Here is an 18,095-nt window from a genome sequence, read left to right as displayed (position 1 = left end):
TTGCATTCCAATGAGTTTATTCTGTAAAATTCTTGTCAATAAACAGGAAAAACAGTTTACATATAGCTACAAACTTCGAAAATGCAACATGTATGAGGGCAATAAAAATTGTAACGAAATAAAAACCACATTGGTGAATTTACCACAGATGTGTCATCTACTATCATCAAAAATAAATAGAATATATTCTTTATATAAACAAAGATAAGAAATAAAAAGGTAACAAATCAATGGCACGTTTTCCGTCGGGAAGAGGACGAGATCGGCGCCGTCTGATGAAACAGACAGACAGAAGAACATCTGAACAGAACGGAGCTACGGAATGGAAACAGAAGCCGGCATGCCACTAGAAAGGCTAAAAAACAACCAACCCACCGACACACGAACAGATATTTCACGTCTTAAAAAGATGAGCAGTACCTCTAGCATCGGGATAATAGTACAGAGGTCCTAGAATCTACACCCAAATCAAACGTACAGGGATAAATGGAGTTACGGCGATACTTCATACGGATTCTACGGTTTCCACTCTTTTTTCTCTGATTACGTAAAACGTGAAAGATGGCCAAGTCGTTTAACAGATGAACGTCTGACCTACAATGTGTTTGTTCATTGTGAAAGAAAGAAAACTGTAGCGTGACAGAAGAGGAATGACTGAGAGATCTGAATGTCCGCTGCCGAGGCTAAAGCTAAACTCTAAATCAAAACAGCAGAGAGGAATGACGGTCATCTGCGTGTGTGTGTGTGTGTGTGTGTGTGTGTTTGACTGAACCAGATAATAATGTGTGGGAGTTTGCAAGCGATCAGTGTAATAAGATGCATTTACAATATCACATATTAGCGTCAGGAGCCGGCGTCTGACGATGGTCTAGTGATCCTCCCGGAGCGACAGATTCTGCTGGAAGAGAAAGCAGCCGTCAGACACTCCTTCTGCTGTGATTCTGCCAAGTCAGACACGTTCCTGGATCTAACATCTTTTGTTGATCCTGGAACACTACATTACTGTCCAAAACATAGACCTAACCCTATCCCTGCCCCTAAACATAACCCTAACCCTAAATCAGAGAGAAAGGATAGCTGAATAACAAGGGTGCAGAAGCACCTAACCTCAGCCTAAAACAGACATCTCCTGTACATTTATCCCTCAATTCTGATTGGTTGATTGGGATGTTGATCCAGGAACATGTACTTGTTGAAATCACATCACAATCACTGTTCTGCTGTGATGCATGGACTCTCTCTCCAACGCTGAAAAACGGCTGAAGTAGAGGAATATTCCTCCCTGACGCCACGCTCCTCCGTCAAACACTGGTCTGAAGCAGGAGTGTGAGCGCAGATTGTTTTTAGCCAGTTATTTTGTATTTATGAAGCATTATAACATGACTATTAAATGAAAATAGGGGGCCTTAGACTAGTCTTAAAAAGTTAGTCGTCTAACTTAAACTTTTAAAGTCAGTTATAAAAAGGCAGAATGGTCTAACTTGAATACAAACAAGGAATTCTGATCACCTCTTGGCTACCTACTAGTTGGTCAAACTAGTTCTAGTAAGTCTTAAAATAGTAGCCGTATATTTCTGTGAAGGCTCTGATGAACTCGCTGCCATTTGCATTACAGCATCACTTCTGTCCTGATAAACGCTGTCCAGCTGCTTCGATCTGGGCCGTATAAAGCACTGTAGAAGTACAGGTGCCCTGATGATCAAATCAAGAAGATCGTCTCCTGTTAATTTAACTCTTACCCCTTGACTGCATGTCTTGTCTGATGAGTTCTGGATGTTGTTGTCATGGTCACCAGCCTCTGATCCGCTCTTCTGCTCGTCTTTGCCATCCTTCTCCAGATCTTCATCCAAACCCTTCCTGGACAGCTTGGATGGCATCTAGGCAAGGCAAGGCAAGGCAAGTTTATTTATATAGCACATTTCATACACAGTGGTAATTCAAAGTGCTTTACATAAAAGAAAGTGAAATAGACATTAAAATCAATAAAAACATGGAAATAAAAATAATAAAAACAAGGAATTTTAAAATGATATAGAAAATGATTTAAAATAAATTTAAAGAAAATTATTATACATAAAATTCATTGCAGTCAGTTGGGACATATAGCACAGTGCTCATTCAACAAATGCACAGCTAAACAGATGAGTTTTGAGTCTTGATTTAAATGTGGCTAATGTTTTAGCACATCTGATCTCTTCTGGAAGCTGGTTCCAACTGCGGGCCGCATAATAGCTAAAAGCAGACTCCCCTTGTTTTGTGTGAACCCTTGGTATTTCTAACTGACTCGATCCTAATGATCTGAGTGGTCTGTTCGGTATATATTCAGTGAGCATATCAGCAATATAGTTAGGTCCTGGGCCATTGAGTGACTTATAAACGAGTAAAAGTACTTTAAAATCAATCCTAAATGTAACTGGAAGCCAGTGTAAGGACCTGAGGACTGGTGTGATATGCTCAGATGTTCTGGTTCTAGTCAGAATCCTGGCAGCAGTGTTCTGGATGAGCTGCAGCTGTCTAATGGTCTTCTTGGGAAGGCCGGTGAGGAGACCATTACAGTAATCCACCCTGCTGGTGATAAAGGCATGAACAAGTTTCTCCAAGTCTTGATTGGAAACAAAACATCTAATTCTTGCAATGTTTTTGAGATGATAGTACGCTGATTTAGTTACTGCTTTGACATGACTACTGAAACTAAGGTCTGTCTCCAGAATCACCCCAAGATTTCTGACTTGATTTTTAGTTGTTTGACCCCTAGAGTCAAGATATGCATTCACCTTGAGAACTTCATCTTTGTTTCCAAATGCAATGACTTCAGTTTTCTCCTTGTTTAACTGAAGGAAGTTCTGGCACATGCAACTGTTAATTTCATCAATGCATTGGCAGAGGGAGTCAATGGGGCTGTAGTCATTTGGAGATAAGGCTAGGTAAATCTGGGTATCATCAGCATAGCTGTGATAGGCAATTTGCTTCTTCCTCATTATCTGACTTAGTGGGAGCATAAACAGGCAAAACAAGAGCGGCAAGAATTGTCATGGCCGTCCACTTAGACTTATGCTCTCCTATACTCACATAATAACCTCTCCCTTCTAAGTACGACCTGAACCATTTGAGTGCCATCCCAGAAAGCCCGACCCAGTTTTCCAGTCTCTCTAGAAGTATGTTATGATCGACAGTGTCAAACGCAGCACTAAGATCTAGTAGTACCAGCACTGATATTTTGCCAGAATCAGAATTGAGGCGAATATCATTTATTATCTTAACGAGTGCTGTCTCTGTGCTGTGATGTGCTCGGAAACCAGATTGAAAATTGTCCAGGTATCCATTTGAGTTTAAGCAGTTGTTCAGCTGATTAGAAACTACCTTTTCAATAATCTTACCTATGAAAGGAAGATTTGATATGGGTCTATAGTTGCTCAACATGGCGTTATCAAGATTGCGCTTTTTCAGAAAGGGCTTAACAACTGCAGTTTTAAGGGAGTTTGGAAAAGTCCCAGAAAGAAGTGAGGCGTTCACCACTTCTAAGAGATCAGCTTCTAAACAGTTAAGCACATTTTTGAAAAAGGATGTGGGAAGTGTGTCAAGATAGCAGGTTGAAGATTTAAGGTGCTGTACTATTTCTTCCAAAATTTTGTTATCAATTTCTTTAAAAACACACAGTCACTTCTTTTTGAAATTGCGGTCGAATCTGTGTGACCTCTGCATAACTTGAGGATGTGCCAATCTCCTTTCTGATATTATTGATCTTCTCAGAAAAGAAGGAAGCAAACTCATTGCATTTGCTGTCTAGGAGAAGGTCAGAGTGAAAACAGGCTTCATTCTCACACCTCTGTTGCTGCGCGATCTCAGGCGCGTCACGTCGCTACGCTAGTAACTTGCTAACCTTCACTACATACAGTATATGAGTGCGCAGGACTCTGTTGCTAGGCAACAGCTGTGGCTAAGTGAGGGCTCAGCGAGAGGGATGCTCAGATCCACACTTACTTCACAGGCTGCTTCAGCAGAGATGCAGACTTAGGTGAGCGGATGCAGTTGCGTCATTAGCGAGAAGAACAGATCTCTGATCTCAGACACCAAGTATGATGGGCTCATTTAGATTGCACTGTAGCATGTAGTGCGAACCCCTGTTTACACTGCATGCGCTTGTTACACCGTGTCTACATGGACACACGGTGGCACAACAGCTAAAAATCTGTCTACACTGGACACAACAAAGCGACCGTTAAAAATAATTTGAGCTTTGTGTCAGTATGTCATAAATAGAACGCGGCATCAGTTTACTGTCGGGGATTTGTCGTGTCACGCCGCGCTGCATCCAGTGTAAACTCATCGCTGATTATAATGGATTCTATTGCATTTTGTTGCGCCGCTTGTGTCCAGTGTAGACACGGTGCTACGGCTCCGACGCGGCCACCGGAGCCGATCACCGCAGCACGTTTCAGAAGTATCCCAGATGCGGCTCTCTGCACCGCTTCGCTAAAGATAGGTGCCTAGTCTATTTTTGACGGACGCCGCATCCAAGCCGCACAGTTCAAATACAAATAAAATAAATAAATAACTACACCCTGTGCAAAACTACCAAAATTGTAAATACTACTTGTTTTAAAAATGAAAGTCTTCATTTATTTAAAAAAATGCCTTGTATTGGTAACCTACTGTTTTAAAAATGCTTAAAATGCTCTGTAGACTTTCCAGTAGGAGAGGAGAACAGATGCAAGTGTTGCCTCCTGCACTGTAATTTTGTGGGAAAAACATGGAAATAATTTGTCGTTTTATCTTACAAAGATTACATTTTCCACACATTTTTATGAAAATTGAAATAGTTATTTTCAGGATTAAAAAGGATTCATATTTTCAGGATTCATGCTTTTTATCATTTGAAACGTGCTGCAATTTCCAAGACTTATTTAAAACAATCAGGTCATGTGCAAAGCCCGCACATTTGGATTGGTGACGAATGAGAAAAGCAAGTGGGTTTGTATCGCAAATTTTCCAGCAACCACGCTGCTAGTTTCAGTTTTGCTTTAAATATTTAGGCTGAGCGTTTATAATAAACGTTTATAGTGAATGCTGTAGTTTGTGTTTGTTTTTTCTATTCTGAACACTGCTAAATTTACAGGATTTTTTGTGGAGTGAAGGGAATATAAATACATGTTTCTAATATTTGTAAACGTTTAGTTTAGTTTATTTTATTTTACATTATTTAAGAATGAAATGCGTCTTATCCATCAATCGACTTGTACACCAATGCAACTTATCTGTGTGTCAAAGTGCTCATAAAAAATAAGGCAGAGATGGTACAAGAATAGAACTGCCATAAGTATACATACAATACAGTAGTGGGTGTCAATTTAATAAAAACAAAACAAAAAATTGTCAAACACTTAATTTGTCAAACACATATTATGTGGCCTCTCACTTGGTGTAGAAAACTTGATGTGGCCCTTGAGTTAAAAAGTTTGCCCACCCCTGTCCTACAGTCTCTGTCCGGTTCACTGTGATCCTGTGCACCTTCTGCTCCCTACTGACCTGGAGCCTGAAGTGACCTTCAGCATCACCTCGACTGAACACGTTCATCCATATAATCACTGAACACACGACTGAATAACAGATCCTGTAACTGCATCACACAGTGTGCGCGCTCCCTGCTATCTAAACACCTGCTGGAGTTATTGCTGCTCAATGTTTACATGATTCTGCTGTAAAGTTGACACAGAATTCAGGTTCAAAAGCCACTCAGGTACCTTTGAGGATGCGCTTTTTTTCCGCTTGGATCCGACCTTGTCGCTCTTCATCTTGCCCTCTTCCTCCTCACTGCTGGCGTCAGCTGCGTTCCCTCCTTCGCCCTCGGTCTCAGACGAGCTCTGCTGCTGCATCACCTGAAGCACATGGTGAGGTCAGACAGACAGAGGTGTGGGTCAGACGGACAGAGGTGTGGGTCAGACAGCCAGAGGTGTGGGTCAGACGGACAGAGGTGTGGGTCAGACAGACAGAGGTGTGGGTCAGACAGACAGAGGTGCGGGTCAGACAGCCAGAGGTGCGGGTCAGACAGCCAGAGGTGCGGGTCAGACAGCCAGAGGTGTGGGTCAGACAGACAGAGGTGTGGGTCAGACAGCCAGAGGTGCAGGTCAGACAGACAGAGGTGTGGGTCAGACGGACAGAGGTGTGGGTCAGACAGCCAGAGGTGTGGGTCAGACGGACAGAGGTGTGGGTCAGACAGACAGAGGTGTGGGTCAGACAGACAGAGGTGCGGGTCAGACAGCCAGAGGTGCGGGTCAGACAGCCAGAGGTGCGGGTCAGACAGCCAGAGGTGCGGGTCAGACAGACAGAGGTGTGGGTCAGACAGCCAGAGGTGCAGGTCAGACAGACAGAGGTGCGGGTCAGACAGCCAGAGGTGTGGGTCAGACAGCCAGAGGTGTGGGTCAGACGGACAGAGGTGTGGGTCAGACAGCCAGAGGTGTGGGTCAGATAGCCAGAGGTGCGGGTCAGACGGACAGAGGTGTGGGTCAGACAGCCAGAGGTGCGGGTCAGACAGACAGAGGTGTGGGTCAGACGGACACAGGTGCGGTCAGACAGACAGAGGTGTGGGTCAGACAGACAGAGGTGCGGGTCAGACAGCCAGAGGTGCGGGTCAGACAGCCAGAGGTGCGGGTCAGACAGCCAGAGGTGTGGGTCAGACAGACAGAGGTGTGGGTCAGACAGCCAGAGGTGCAGGTCAGACAGACAGAGGTGTGGGTCAGACGGACAGAGGTGTGGGTCAGACAGCCAGAGGTGTGGGTCAGACGGACAGAGGTGTGGGTCAGACAGACAGAGGTGTGGGTCAGACAGACAGAGGTGCGGGTCAGACAGCCAGAGGTGCGGGTCAGACAGCCAGAGGTGCGGGTCAGACAGCCAGAGGTGTGGGTCAGACAGACAGAGGTGTGGGTCAGACAGCCAGAGGTGCAGGTCAGACAGACAGAGGTGCGGGTCAGACAGCCAGAGGTGTGGGTCAGACAGCCAGAGGTGTGGGTCAGACAGACAGAGGTGTGGGTCAGACAGCCAGAGGTGCAGGTCAGACAGACAGAGGTGCGGGTCAGACAGACAGAGGTGCGGGTCAGATAGCCAGAGGTGCGGGTCAGACGGACAGAGGTGTGGGTCAGACAGCCAGAGGTGTGGGTCAGATAGCCAGAGGTGCGGGTCAGACGGACAGAGGTGTGGGTCAGACAGCCAGAGGTGCGGGTCAGACAGACAGAGGTGTGGGTCAGACGGACACAGGTGCGGTCAGACAGACAGAGGTGTGGGTCAGACGGACACAGGTGCGGTCAGACAGACAGAGGTGTGGGTCAGACGGACACAGGTGCGGTCAGACAGACAGAGGTATGGGTCAGACGGACACAGGTGCGGTCAGACAGACAGAGGTATGGGTCAGACGGACACAGGTGCGGTCAGACAGCCAGAGGTGCGGGTCAGACGGACAGAGGTGTGGGTCAGACGGACACAGGTGCGGTCAGACAGACAGAGGTGTGGGTCAGATAGCCAGAGGTGTGGGTCAGACAGCCAGAGGTGCGGGTCAGACAGACAGAGGTGTGGGTCAGACGGACACAGGTGCGGTCAGACAGACAGAGGTGTGGGTCAGACGGACACAGGTGCGGTCAGACAGACAGAGGTATGGGTCAGACGGACACAGGTGCGGTCAGACAGACAGAGGTATGGGTCAGACGGACACAGGTGCGGTCAGACAGCCAGAGGTGCGGGTCAGACGGACAGAGGTGTGGGTCAGACGGACACAGGTGCGGTCAGACAGACAGAGGTGTGGGTCAGACGGACACAGGTGCGGTCAGACAGACAGAGGTGTGGGTCAGACGGACACAGGTGCGGGTCAGACGGACAGAGGTGTGGGTCAGACGGACACAGGTGCGGTCAGACAGACAGAGGTGTGGGTCAGACGGACACAGGTGCGGTCAGACGGACAGAGGTATGGGTCAGACGGACACAGGTGCGGTCAGACGGACAGAGGTATGGGTCAGACGGACACAGGTGCGGTCAGACAGCCAGAGGTGCGGTCAGACAGACAGAGGTGTGGGTCAGACGGACACAGGTGCGGTCAGACGGACAGAGGTGTGGGTCAGACGGACACAGGTGCGGTCAGACAGACAGAGGTATGGGTCAGACGGACACAGGTGCGGTCAGACGGACAGAGGTATGGGTCAGACGGACACAGGTGCGGTCAGACGGACAGAGGTGTGGGTCAGACGGACACAGGTGCGGTCAGACGGACAGAGGTGTGGGTCAGACGGACACATGTGCGGTCAGACAGCCAGAGGTGCGGTCAGACAGACAGAGGTGTGGGTCAGACGGACACAGGTGCGGTCAGACGGACAGAGGTGTGGGTCAGACGGACACAGGTGCGGTCAGACGGACAGAGGTGTGGGTCAGACGGACACAGGTGCGGTCAGACAGACAGAGGTATGGGTCAGACGGACACAGGTGCGGTCAGACGGACAGAGGTATGGGTCAGACGGACACAGGTGCGGTCAGACGGACAGAGGTGTGGGTCAGACGGACACAGGTGCGGTCAGACGGACAGAGGTGTGGGTCAGACGGACACAGGTGCGGTCAGACAGACAGAGGTATGGGTCAGACGGACACAGGTGCGGTCAGACAGACAGAGGTATGGGTCAGACGGACACAGGTGCGGTCAGACGGACAGAGGTATGGGTCAGACGGACACAGGTGCGGTCAGACGGACAGAGGTGTGGGTCAGACGGACACAGGTGCGGTCAGACGGACAGAGGTGTGGGTCAGACGGACACATGTGCGGTCAGACAGCCAGAGGTGCGGTCAGACAGACAGAGGTGTGGGTCAGACGGACACAGGTGCGGTCAGACGGACAGAGGTGTGGGTCAGACGGACACAGGTGCGGTCAGACAGCCAGAGGTGCGGTCAGACAGACAGAGGTGTGGGTCAGACGGACACATGTGCGGTCAGACGGCTCACACTGCTACTCTACTCACCTGGAAACCAGTGAATTTGACGCCAGGGTTGTTTTCGATCTCCCACAGGCCTTCATTAAACCCTTTCCTCTTGTTCGACTTGCCAAACTTGTCTTTGTATTCCTTGTAGGGCAGCAGGTCTTTAGGGCCCAGGAAGGCACTGTGGAGACATACATGCTGATTATTGCTGCTTTATACAAATCACTGAATCACAAACACACTCCAGACTTACGTCTCATGGGTACCAAAGAAGAAGATGGGGTATTTGTTAGCTGGCGGCTTCACGGCTCCCTCTGGCAGCTCGTCGATCTAAACGATCAGGAGAAAACAATTAAACTCTGATCAGGAACATTATTCTGAATGACAGTTTTACACAGGTTTTCATCCGTAACTCTACAGATCGGCTCTGGTCCAGTTAAACTCATGCATTTTACCTGTAAGACTCAAAGGAGCAGTTTGTGGATCTGGTGTACCGACGAAACATGCTACCTATCAGATTGTGCTACCAAAAATATATTTGCATTATTTTAGGAGTAAGTTTAGGGTAAGGTTAGGTAGGTATAGCTGGGTAGTAGGTTTAGGGTTGGGTTAGTTATGGACATTAAAAAAAGCCTCAAACCACATGAATAAGATGCTGGTAGCACAATCTGAGCGGGTAGCACATAAATCATCAGAACAACGGATCTCACAGCGTCCCGAACTATCAGAGACTGATCTGAGAACATGTTGGGTTGCTTTCGAAATTAAAACGCTGTTCTGGGCCCAGATCATCTCTCTCTCTCTCTCTCTCTCTCTCTCTCTCTCTCTCTCTCTCTCTCTCTCTCTCTCTCTCTCACACACACACACACACACACCTCTCTCTCTCGCTCTCTCTCTCTCACACACACACGTTTACTTAGCTATCTAAATGGGGACATTCCATAGGTGTAATGGTTTTTATACTGTACAAACTGTATGGGTTCGAGTTCGGTCCTGAATGAACCGGTTCGGTTCCGGTTCCGGTCCCGCTCAGGCCAAACGGGCGCTTCCCGGCCCAGATGAGGAACATCTGTTGCCCCAATAACACAATCAGCGGTACAAACACACACCAACAGACCCAACACACCTCCGAACCGGACCCGTCCCGAGAGTCAATGACTCCATAAACGTCTAAAATAACGCAGAGCATCGAAAGACGAGAGCGAGCGGATCATTTGACGGTACGCACAAAAACACGCTTTGTCGCTCTCGTTCCGCGCGTCGGAGGCTTCTACCGATGCATTACGGAGTATTATGTTCGCTTTGCCTCGGTTTCGGCCCGTGTGTGCAGCGGCCGCTCCGCGCTCCGGTAACCGGCCTCCGCGCCGCTCCGCTCGGCTGCTGCTCGTACTCACCCTCGCCGGCCAGTGCGGGTATCCCTTCATCTTAGCGAAAACCAGGTCTCCAGCTTTATATTCCCGGGGCCGTGGGCGAACCATCGCGACACACACACTCACCGACGACAAATACTGCACGATATTCCGCGGGCGTCGAGCTCAGCGGCGGATGATCGACCATCAATGTTTTGATCGCAGTTAATAAGGAAATAAATAATGAAAGAGGAGAAAGGGCCTGGAGAAACACCTCTTCTCTCGTCTTCTTCCTCCTTAAACACTACAGCCCGATCCTTTCGCCGTGCAATGTTTAGGGAACGTTTTATTTCCTACTTTTATTCTGTCATTTTGTTGCAGAAAAACACACAGAGCACGTGTTTCAATTCAACATGAGCTTATTTTTAAAGGGGAAAGAAATACAATTAGAACCAGAACTGCAATAAAAATCTCCTATACAGAATGTCCTTCAAAGATCAATATTTAAGCCAAGAGTTTCATTCTGACAGGCTCCTAAATATATTCTTCCAACAGGAAATTTACATCTAATAATGTTAAAATAAAAAGGGTTGGGGGTTACAGATGTGCTCATCAAGAGAAGCAGGCTGGTGTGGAGGCTGTGGAGGATCATTAAAGGCCAAAGCAACAGATTGAGAGTCTGTCTGTATGTGTGCATGTGCTTTACTGAGTCAACAAACCTGCATATTAACAAGCACAATACTCAACAAGAAACGCTTTTGATGAGAGCGAATGTGTTGTAGAAACGAGATTTCATTTCAGTAACACTATACAGTTGTGGTCAAAGGTTTACATGCACCTTAAATCTGCAAAATATTATGTAAATACATATAGTCCATCTCTTAATGCATTTAGTTTCCTTCTGGAGCATCAGAGAATGTTTGAAGCTTTTGTAATAATTGAGTCCCTCAGCTGTCCTCAGTGTGAAAAGATTGATCTCAGAATCATACAGTGACTGCTGGAAAGGGTTCAACTTTGCAAAAGATGTTGAAAACCAGAGAGTTTGTGGGACCTGGAGGATTTTACAGAAGAACAGCAACAGGACAAACAAGGAACCATCGCAAAAACAAACAAACAAACAAACAAACAGTCGTGGATCATCTAGGTAACGACAATATTTAAAAACTTAAGCGCATGGAACAGGGTAATTTTGATAAATTCAGCAAATTTTTTGTCTTATGGACTATATGTAAACATTGTTTTTGTAAAAGATCTTATTTTGCAGATTCTGTAAGCTGTATGTAAACGAGCTGTAGGCTCCTGTTATTGTCTGTTTTCTCGCATGAAAGCCGGTCCACAGACAGAGGATCTGCAAAACACTCGGAATTAAGCACAAATCATCACATAACAAACACAACTTCAGCATCTGAGTGCAACAATATTTACAAAAAGCTCTAATAAAGACTATTCATGGACTTCAAATCAAAAGTTCAGGAAAAAGATGATTTTGCATTTGAGATTATTCCTACTAAACACATATTCTCCAAACACACAGTTACCAAAAGGCTGACATTTCCTGGATGTAAAAGCAAAGCGACTGACTGATAGTGAGTTTACAATCTCAATCTAACACTGCACGTAATGATTGATGACAGCTAACACACCCTCAACAGTGCTCTTTTACCTCTGAAATATCATAAACAGTTTAAGAACAATACAGTCAGCAATTAACTAGACTTTTGCCCATTACCCAGATTACAGTCTCCACTGTGTTCAACACGTGTCTGCTTACGGCCCAAATGTCAAAACCAGGGAATTACCAGGCGATTTGTAAATGTGTCTTTCTTGCATTGTCACAGTTTCTGCATTTTGTTGTTCATGTAAACACGCTTCAGGATTTGTTATTGCCTGATTCTCAACAAACTGTTAGTCCAAATGCATGTGTGGCAGTTAAAGTAAAGCACACAATTCTGTGAATAATTACACAGACTTTCAGTAAGTTAAATAAATCATAAATGCAGAAGAAATCTGTTATTTCAGATCATACTCATTTTCACATAGAGATCGAACTGTTCATGTGTAGAAATGGTTTACAAAAGCAACAAAAAGAATGTAAAGAGCAAATCAGTCACGGTCTTTAGGATTGAACAGATTCAGTACCACCACCAAAAAAACATCATAAGAGAATATTTTCACTCAAATCCCATATTAAGGTTCGATCATGTCTGAGCTTTAGTGATTCTCAACCGCTCCTGACAGACCATCCTCCTAAAGCTGTGGAAGACAAACTATTTTAAACGTTTAAAAGAGACATCAACATGCGATTACTGTCTACCTTTACCCGATTCCTTAATGAGTAAAACAATATTATATATTCAGCCAAATAAAGTGTTAGTTAACAATGTGTTACAGGATTTGTCTGACAGACTGCATCAGCAGTTTAACATTCATTCTTTACAATGAATTAATGCTTCAGTTGTTGCCATTTGAGAATTTCTAACAATATTTGTTTTATTTAACATGAGCATTCATCAGTGTATTTAATCAAACGCATGTCCCTGACCTCAGATCAGTAGCAGCCGATGCTCTCTGCAGGTAATGGTCTTCAGTCATGATCTGCTGATAATAGTGTTGTTCTCCTGTGCGGGGCAGAAGCGTCTCACTGACACACACGGCTTCTTCTTCTTCTTTTTTTTATTTTTATTGAACAATCATTAATGTTGAATTAATTAATGTTAAATCAATTTTTTATTTTTTTTTTGTTTACTAGGATGAGAGTTGCTGAAATCGCGTTTGGTCTCGTACTGTATCGTGTATCTTGTCAGTGTGTGCACTTGCTTGGCCATTTGTAGTTGATAAACAGGAAAGTGGGTCCAGCTGAATTGAAATGATCATTTGTTAGATTGGTATAATAAAGGTTATTATACCGCGGCAGCGGTCGCGGCAGTCGTCGTGTGAAGCCCTCTTAGTGTGAAGACCAAAGAGTGTAAAGACCATCGACTCTACCGTGCGACTCCACCGGGCAGGGACACCGGCAAGGGATAGTAGTAGCTTTTTATTTAATTTTTTCATTGATATGTTTATTATTGAAATGTTGTTGTTATATGCATGTGTTAATTTTATTTAATTTCTTTATTTTCTTAAATATGTGGGTAGATAGTATTTATAGAGTTGTAACTTTTTAGTTTTAGTTACTTTTTCTTATTTGTAAGTCGCTTTGGACAAAAGCGTCTGCTAAATGACAAAAGTAAAAGTAAGTAAAAAAGTAATGTACAAACAATGTGGCGATGTCAAAATTCCTTCTCATTACAATATACAGAACAGGTGCATACAAATACAACAGAAAGAGAGAGAACAAAGAGTAAATTAATTAATTAAAATGAATAAAAAATAAAATACATAAAATATTGAAGGGGCTAGGGTTTTTCTTGTAAATCATATTCTATAATAATAGAAAATAGATTTACTGCATTCTTTCCCTTCATCACCTTAAAGGCTTTTATGAAAAGCACCAGAGGCTGGTTTTACTTTCAAGTATTTAGATCTGTGTGTATAAAACTTTCCCATCATAAGGATGCTATTGACCAGAAAATCATCTTTGCTATTGTTCATTACAAGTCCATAGATAATGTCCTTTAGGGTGAAGCGGTCAAGGTAATGTACCTTTGGGTAAAGCCAGTCATGAATATCAGACCATAAAGCAAGGGTGGGCAAGGTTTTTGACTCGAGGGCCACATCAAATTTTCCACATTAAGTGAGGGGCCGTATAATATGTTTATGAAGCTTAATGAAGCTTAGATTTTTTCTAAATTGACACTCACTTACTACTGTACTGTGTATACTTGTACCCACATGGCAGTTCTATTCTTGTACCATCTCTACCTATTTTTATGAGCACTTTATGAAACACAGATAAGTTGCATTGGTGTACAAGTCTATGTATGAGACACATTTTATCATTTCATTCAGCAATAATGTAAAATAAACTAAACGTTTACAAACATTAGAAACATGTATTTATATTCCCTACACTCTACAAAAAATCCTGTAAATTTAGCAGTGTTCAGAATAGAAAAAAGAGCGAAAACATAAGTAAAAAACAAACACAAATTATAGTGTCATTCACCACAAACATATATTATAATCACCCAGCCTAAATATTTAAAGCGAAACTGAAACTAGCGGCGTGATTGCTGGAGAATGCACAATACAATAGCGCATTTAGATTTTTCTAATACTCTAAACTGCATTAACATGTGAAAATACATCTAAATGCCATAAAGTTCTGAAAAGAGGAATTTTCTTGATACTGATTTCATTTGTTTAGTAACAGCCTAAATATATTATTATTATAATTGATTGATTAAATGTAAGAATTTGACTCAAAAGATGATGCACACTTTTAGAAAAAAATGGCTTTATAAAGGTAAAAATGCCCATAAAAGGTTCAAATCAATTTAAACTTTTTGTTTAAATTTAAGATTCATTTCTATCACTGCTGAACTGACCACACAGAATATGAAGAACATCAAAAACTGTAGGAGTCAGGTGTCCACGGCACAATAACACTCAGCAAAATATCATCTAATTATCTTTATCAATAAAATCCCAGACAATATTGAGATGTTATTTATTTTTTTGTCAATATCACACACCCTTAATAGTACTGACAAAATGATTTGAAATGGTCGCTTTGTCACGTCCAGTGTATTCTGGGGTTTTTGGCTGGTAGAAGTTATGAATGGCCGGTAACTTAAACTTTTAGCAGCCAAATTGGCTGGTGAGTGAAGAAGTTAATTTCAATCCCTGGTTGCCGGACTAAACTGCACTATTGAACTTGCTATTAGCGCGGTGCTCTTGTTTATTCGTCGTGGGACGTGACTGAGGAATCAGATAGACCTTTTGAGTCACCGGAAGCACTCAAAGGTCCTCTGACATCGAGGAACGGCTCAAGACGCTACCGGATAACGCACCCAGCCCAACCCATCCCAACTCCTCACATATTGATGCTTGGTTTTGGCGTCGCTTTTTGACGCTCAAGGTACCCCTTTAGCGTCACTTTTCGACGTGAAGAGAAGGTAGCCCTTTAGCGTGAATTTTCGGCGTCGATATGCTAACGCGATATTGGGAATTTTATCGTCATAATAAGGTTCAATGTAAACAGTCAAAATAGTTTTATTTATATGACTTACCCAACCCCTGCCCCTAAACCTACCATCTGTGAAGAAAACGCAAGATATAGGAGGCAGATGCAACTACTATCATAATTTATTTAAAAATGATTAATATATGCTGTTTCGTATTTAAAAAAATGGAGGATCCTTCACGTCGAAAAGTGACGCTAAAGGGGTACCTTGAGCGTCAAAAAGCGACGCCAAAACCAAGCGTCAATATGTGAGGAGTTGGGATGAGACTATGTTACCCAGCCACCGGGAGTGTTGGGTGTTCCTCCGGCCTCGTGGGGTGGATGGTGTTGCCGTGCACGGGAGAGCATCGTGGCTGCTTAAAGAACGCAGGTACATTCTATCGGTTTTATTTTGCTCATTGAACAGCGAAGAGGCCAATTAGCAGTTTCAAAGGCACCCACGCACACAAGCGACGACTCAGGCCTGCATCGGGGTGTGCGAGTGTTTTTTTGTGTGTGTTTTAATGATGGGTCGTTCTTGAACAATTCGTTCATTTTGAATGAATCTTTAATGTGACTCGGGAAGAACGAGTCGTCTCGGGGAGTGATTCGTTTAGTCGCGCATGCGCATTGCACAGCATTCTATGGGTCCTGTACTGGAATTAGTTCATCTCTCGAGTCTCGGGTTTGAGTCGTTCGTTCATCACGTGACAGCCCCATACACTTAACCAATGCAGCGTGAGCCGGAAAGAGAATTGATTAGTTCATCTCTCGAGTCTCGGGTTTGAGTCGTTCGTTCATCACGTGACAGCCCCATACGCTTAACCAATGCAGCGTGAGCCGGAAAGAGAATTGATTAGTTCGTCTATATCGAGTCTCGGGTTTGAGTCGTTCGTTCATCACGTGACAGCCCCATACACTTAACCAATGCAGCGTGAGCCGGAAAGAGAATTGATTAGTTCATCTCTCGAGTCTCGGGTTTGAGTCGTTCGTTCATCACGTGACAGCCCCATACGCTTAACCAATGCAGTGTGAGCCGGAAAGAGAATTGATTAGTTCGTCTATCGAGTCTCGGGTTTGAGTCGTTCGTTCATCACGTGACAGCCCCATACACTTAACCAATGCAGCGTGAGCCGGAAAGAGAATTGATTAGTTCGTCTATCGAGTCTCGGGTTTGAGTCGTTCGTTCATCACGTGACAGCCCCATACACTTAACCAATGCAGCGTGAGCCGGAAAGAGAATTGATTAGTTCATCTCTCGAGTCTCGGGTTTGAGTCCTTTAAAATAAATAACACTTGTGTGCCAAAAAAAAAAAAACTTTCTAGCTAAGAGAATAACTAATCCCGAATTAATTTAAACAATTAAAATAAAAAATAAATGAAAAAAATAAATAAATATATATATATACTCGTCAGATAAGAGGTGGTTCGCAAATCATAGACTAAAGACCCAGGTAAACAATGAATTAATATTTTCTGTTTCTTATAGCATTATAGTTTTGTATTGTTTGTAGTGTGATAAACGTTTGCATAAGTACTAGATGTGTTTGGAAAGTAACACGTAACATTTGAATTATATTTTGCTAAAATGAACGAAATGACTCGAAAAAAGATTTGTTCATTTTGCTGAACGAGACTCAAAGGTCCGAGTCGGTAAAATGATCCGAACTTCCCATCACTAGTGTGTTTGAGTGGGCCCACGTTTGTTTATAACCGGTTTATTGACATCGTATTAACATTTTTATTGTCAAAGTTAATAGGACGTTGAAAAGTGGGAAATAGTCACTGTGAGACTTTATAATTTTGTTATCTCAGTGCACTGAGTATTATGTGAGGAATTTAATATTTCACAGTGAATTTACACTTTATGTGTTAGGAAGTGTGTACAAAGTGCATCCTAAGTGAGACACGTTAACGTTCTTTAAAACTCATCGATTTGGGTACATTTCCTTAGTGGGATACATTGCTTATTTCATTTTGTGTATTCATATTGTACATTGAGTATTACTATTTGAAACTTTTAAACTATCTAAGCTAAAAAATGTAAAAGATTGGATGACCAATAATTTCCTCCTATTAAATTCAGATAAGACAGAGATATTACTTATTGGACCAAAAAACATTACACAGAATCTCGTGGATTATAATTTGCAACTAGACGGATGCACTGTTACATCCTCTAAAGTCAAAAATCTGGGTGTTATATTAGACAGCAACTTGTCCTTTGAAAATCATATTTTCCATGTTACAAAAACAGCATTCTTCCATCTTAGAAACATTGCCAAGCTTCGAAACATGCTCCCTGTTTCTGATGCAGAAAAGCTAGTTCATGCATTCATGACCTCTAGACTGGACTATTGTAACGCACTGCTAGCTGGTTGTCCTGCATCTTCAATAAACAAGCTACAGATAGTCCAAAATGCAGCGGCTAGAGATCAAGAAAATATGATCATATTACCCCAATTTTACAGTCTGCCCGTGGTAACTAGGAATGACAGAAGCTTCAGTCTGGATCCAACCCTTAAATGATCTGAGATGATGCCAACCCCTCAGAGGACCTCAGAGGATGCCAACGCTCAGACAACATACAGAATTACCACATTTTGCCATAAGTCAAATATATTAAGGTTCTGCAATATATAAATATATTGTGGAAACTTAAATTCCTGTACAGCTGCTTTGCAACGATTTGTA

General features: G+C 43.6%; 1 protein-coding gene across 2 annotated transcripts; it reads right to left on the bottom strand.

The window, feature by feature from the left end:
- On the bottom strand, positions 1-10,712 carry LOC306842795 (hepatoma-derived growth factor-related protein 3-like). 2 transcript variants are annotated; one of them, XM_079373866.1, is made up of 6 exons: positions 10,343-10,712; positions 9,202-9,278; positions 8,991-9,129; positions 5,742-5,876; positions 1,740-1,877; positions 1-898 (listed from the first exon to the last, which is right to left on the bottom strand). In XM_079373866.1, exons 1-6 carry the CDS (start codon positions 10,424-10,426, stop codon positions 869-871), a joined length of 603 nt encoding a protein of 200 aa, XP_079229992.1. In that variant the 5' UTR covers positions 10,427-10,712; the 3' UTR covers positions 1-868. The 2 variants fall into 2 exon arrangements, with proteins under 2 accessions (XP_079229992.1, XP_079229993.1); XM_079373867.1 differs by having other exon boundaries at positions 3-895; positions 10,343-10,652.
- Positions 10,713-18,095: the final 7,383 nt, after the last annotated feature.

Source organism: Barbus barbus, assembly GCF_936440315.1.
Source record: "Barbus barbus genome assembly, chromosome: 23".
NCBI classification, from domain to species: Eukaryota; Metazoa; Chordata; class Actinopteri; order Cypriniformes; family Cyprinidae; genus Barbus; species Barbus barbus.
Note: the sequence above shows the minus strand (reverse complement) of the source record. Positions and strands in the feature narration are given on the sequence as shown.

What these genes read in the sequence shown, in the direction of transcription:
- LOC306842795 (XM_079373866.1), bottom strand. Translation starts at nt 10,426, where the DNA reads ATGGTTCGCCCACGGCCCCGGGAATATAAAGCTGGAGACCTGGTTTTC. An exon ending in TTCTTTGGTACCCATGAGAC is followed by an intron (nt 9,130 to 9,201) that starts GTAAGTCTGGAG and finishes ATGTCTCCACAG; the next exon opens with TGCCTTCCTGGGCCCTAAAG. An exon ending in AAAAAAGCGCATCCTCAAAG is followed by an intron (nt 1,878 to 5,741) that starts GTACCTGAGTGG and finishes TGCCTTGCCTAG; the next exon opens with ATGCCATCCAAGCTGTCCAG.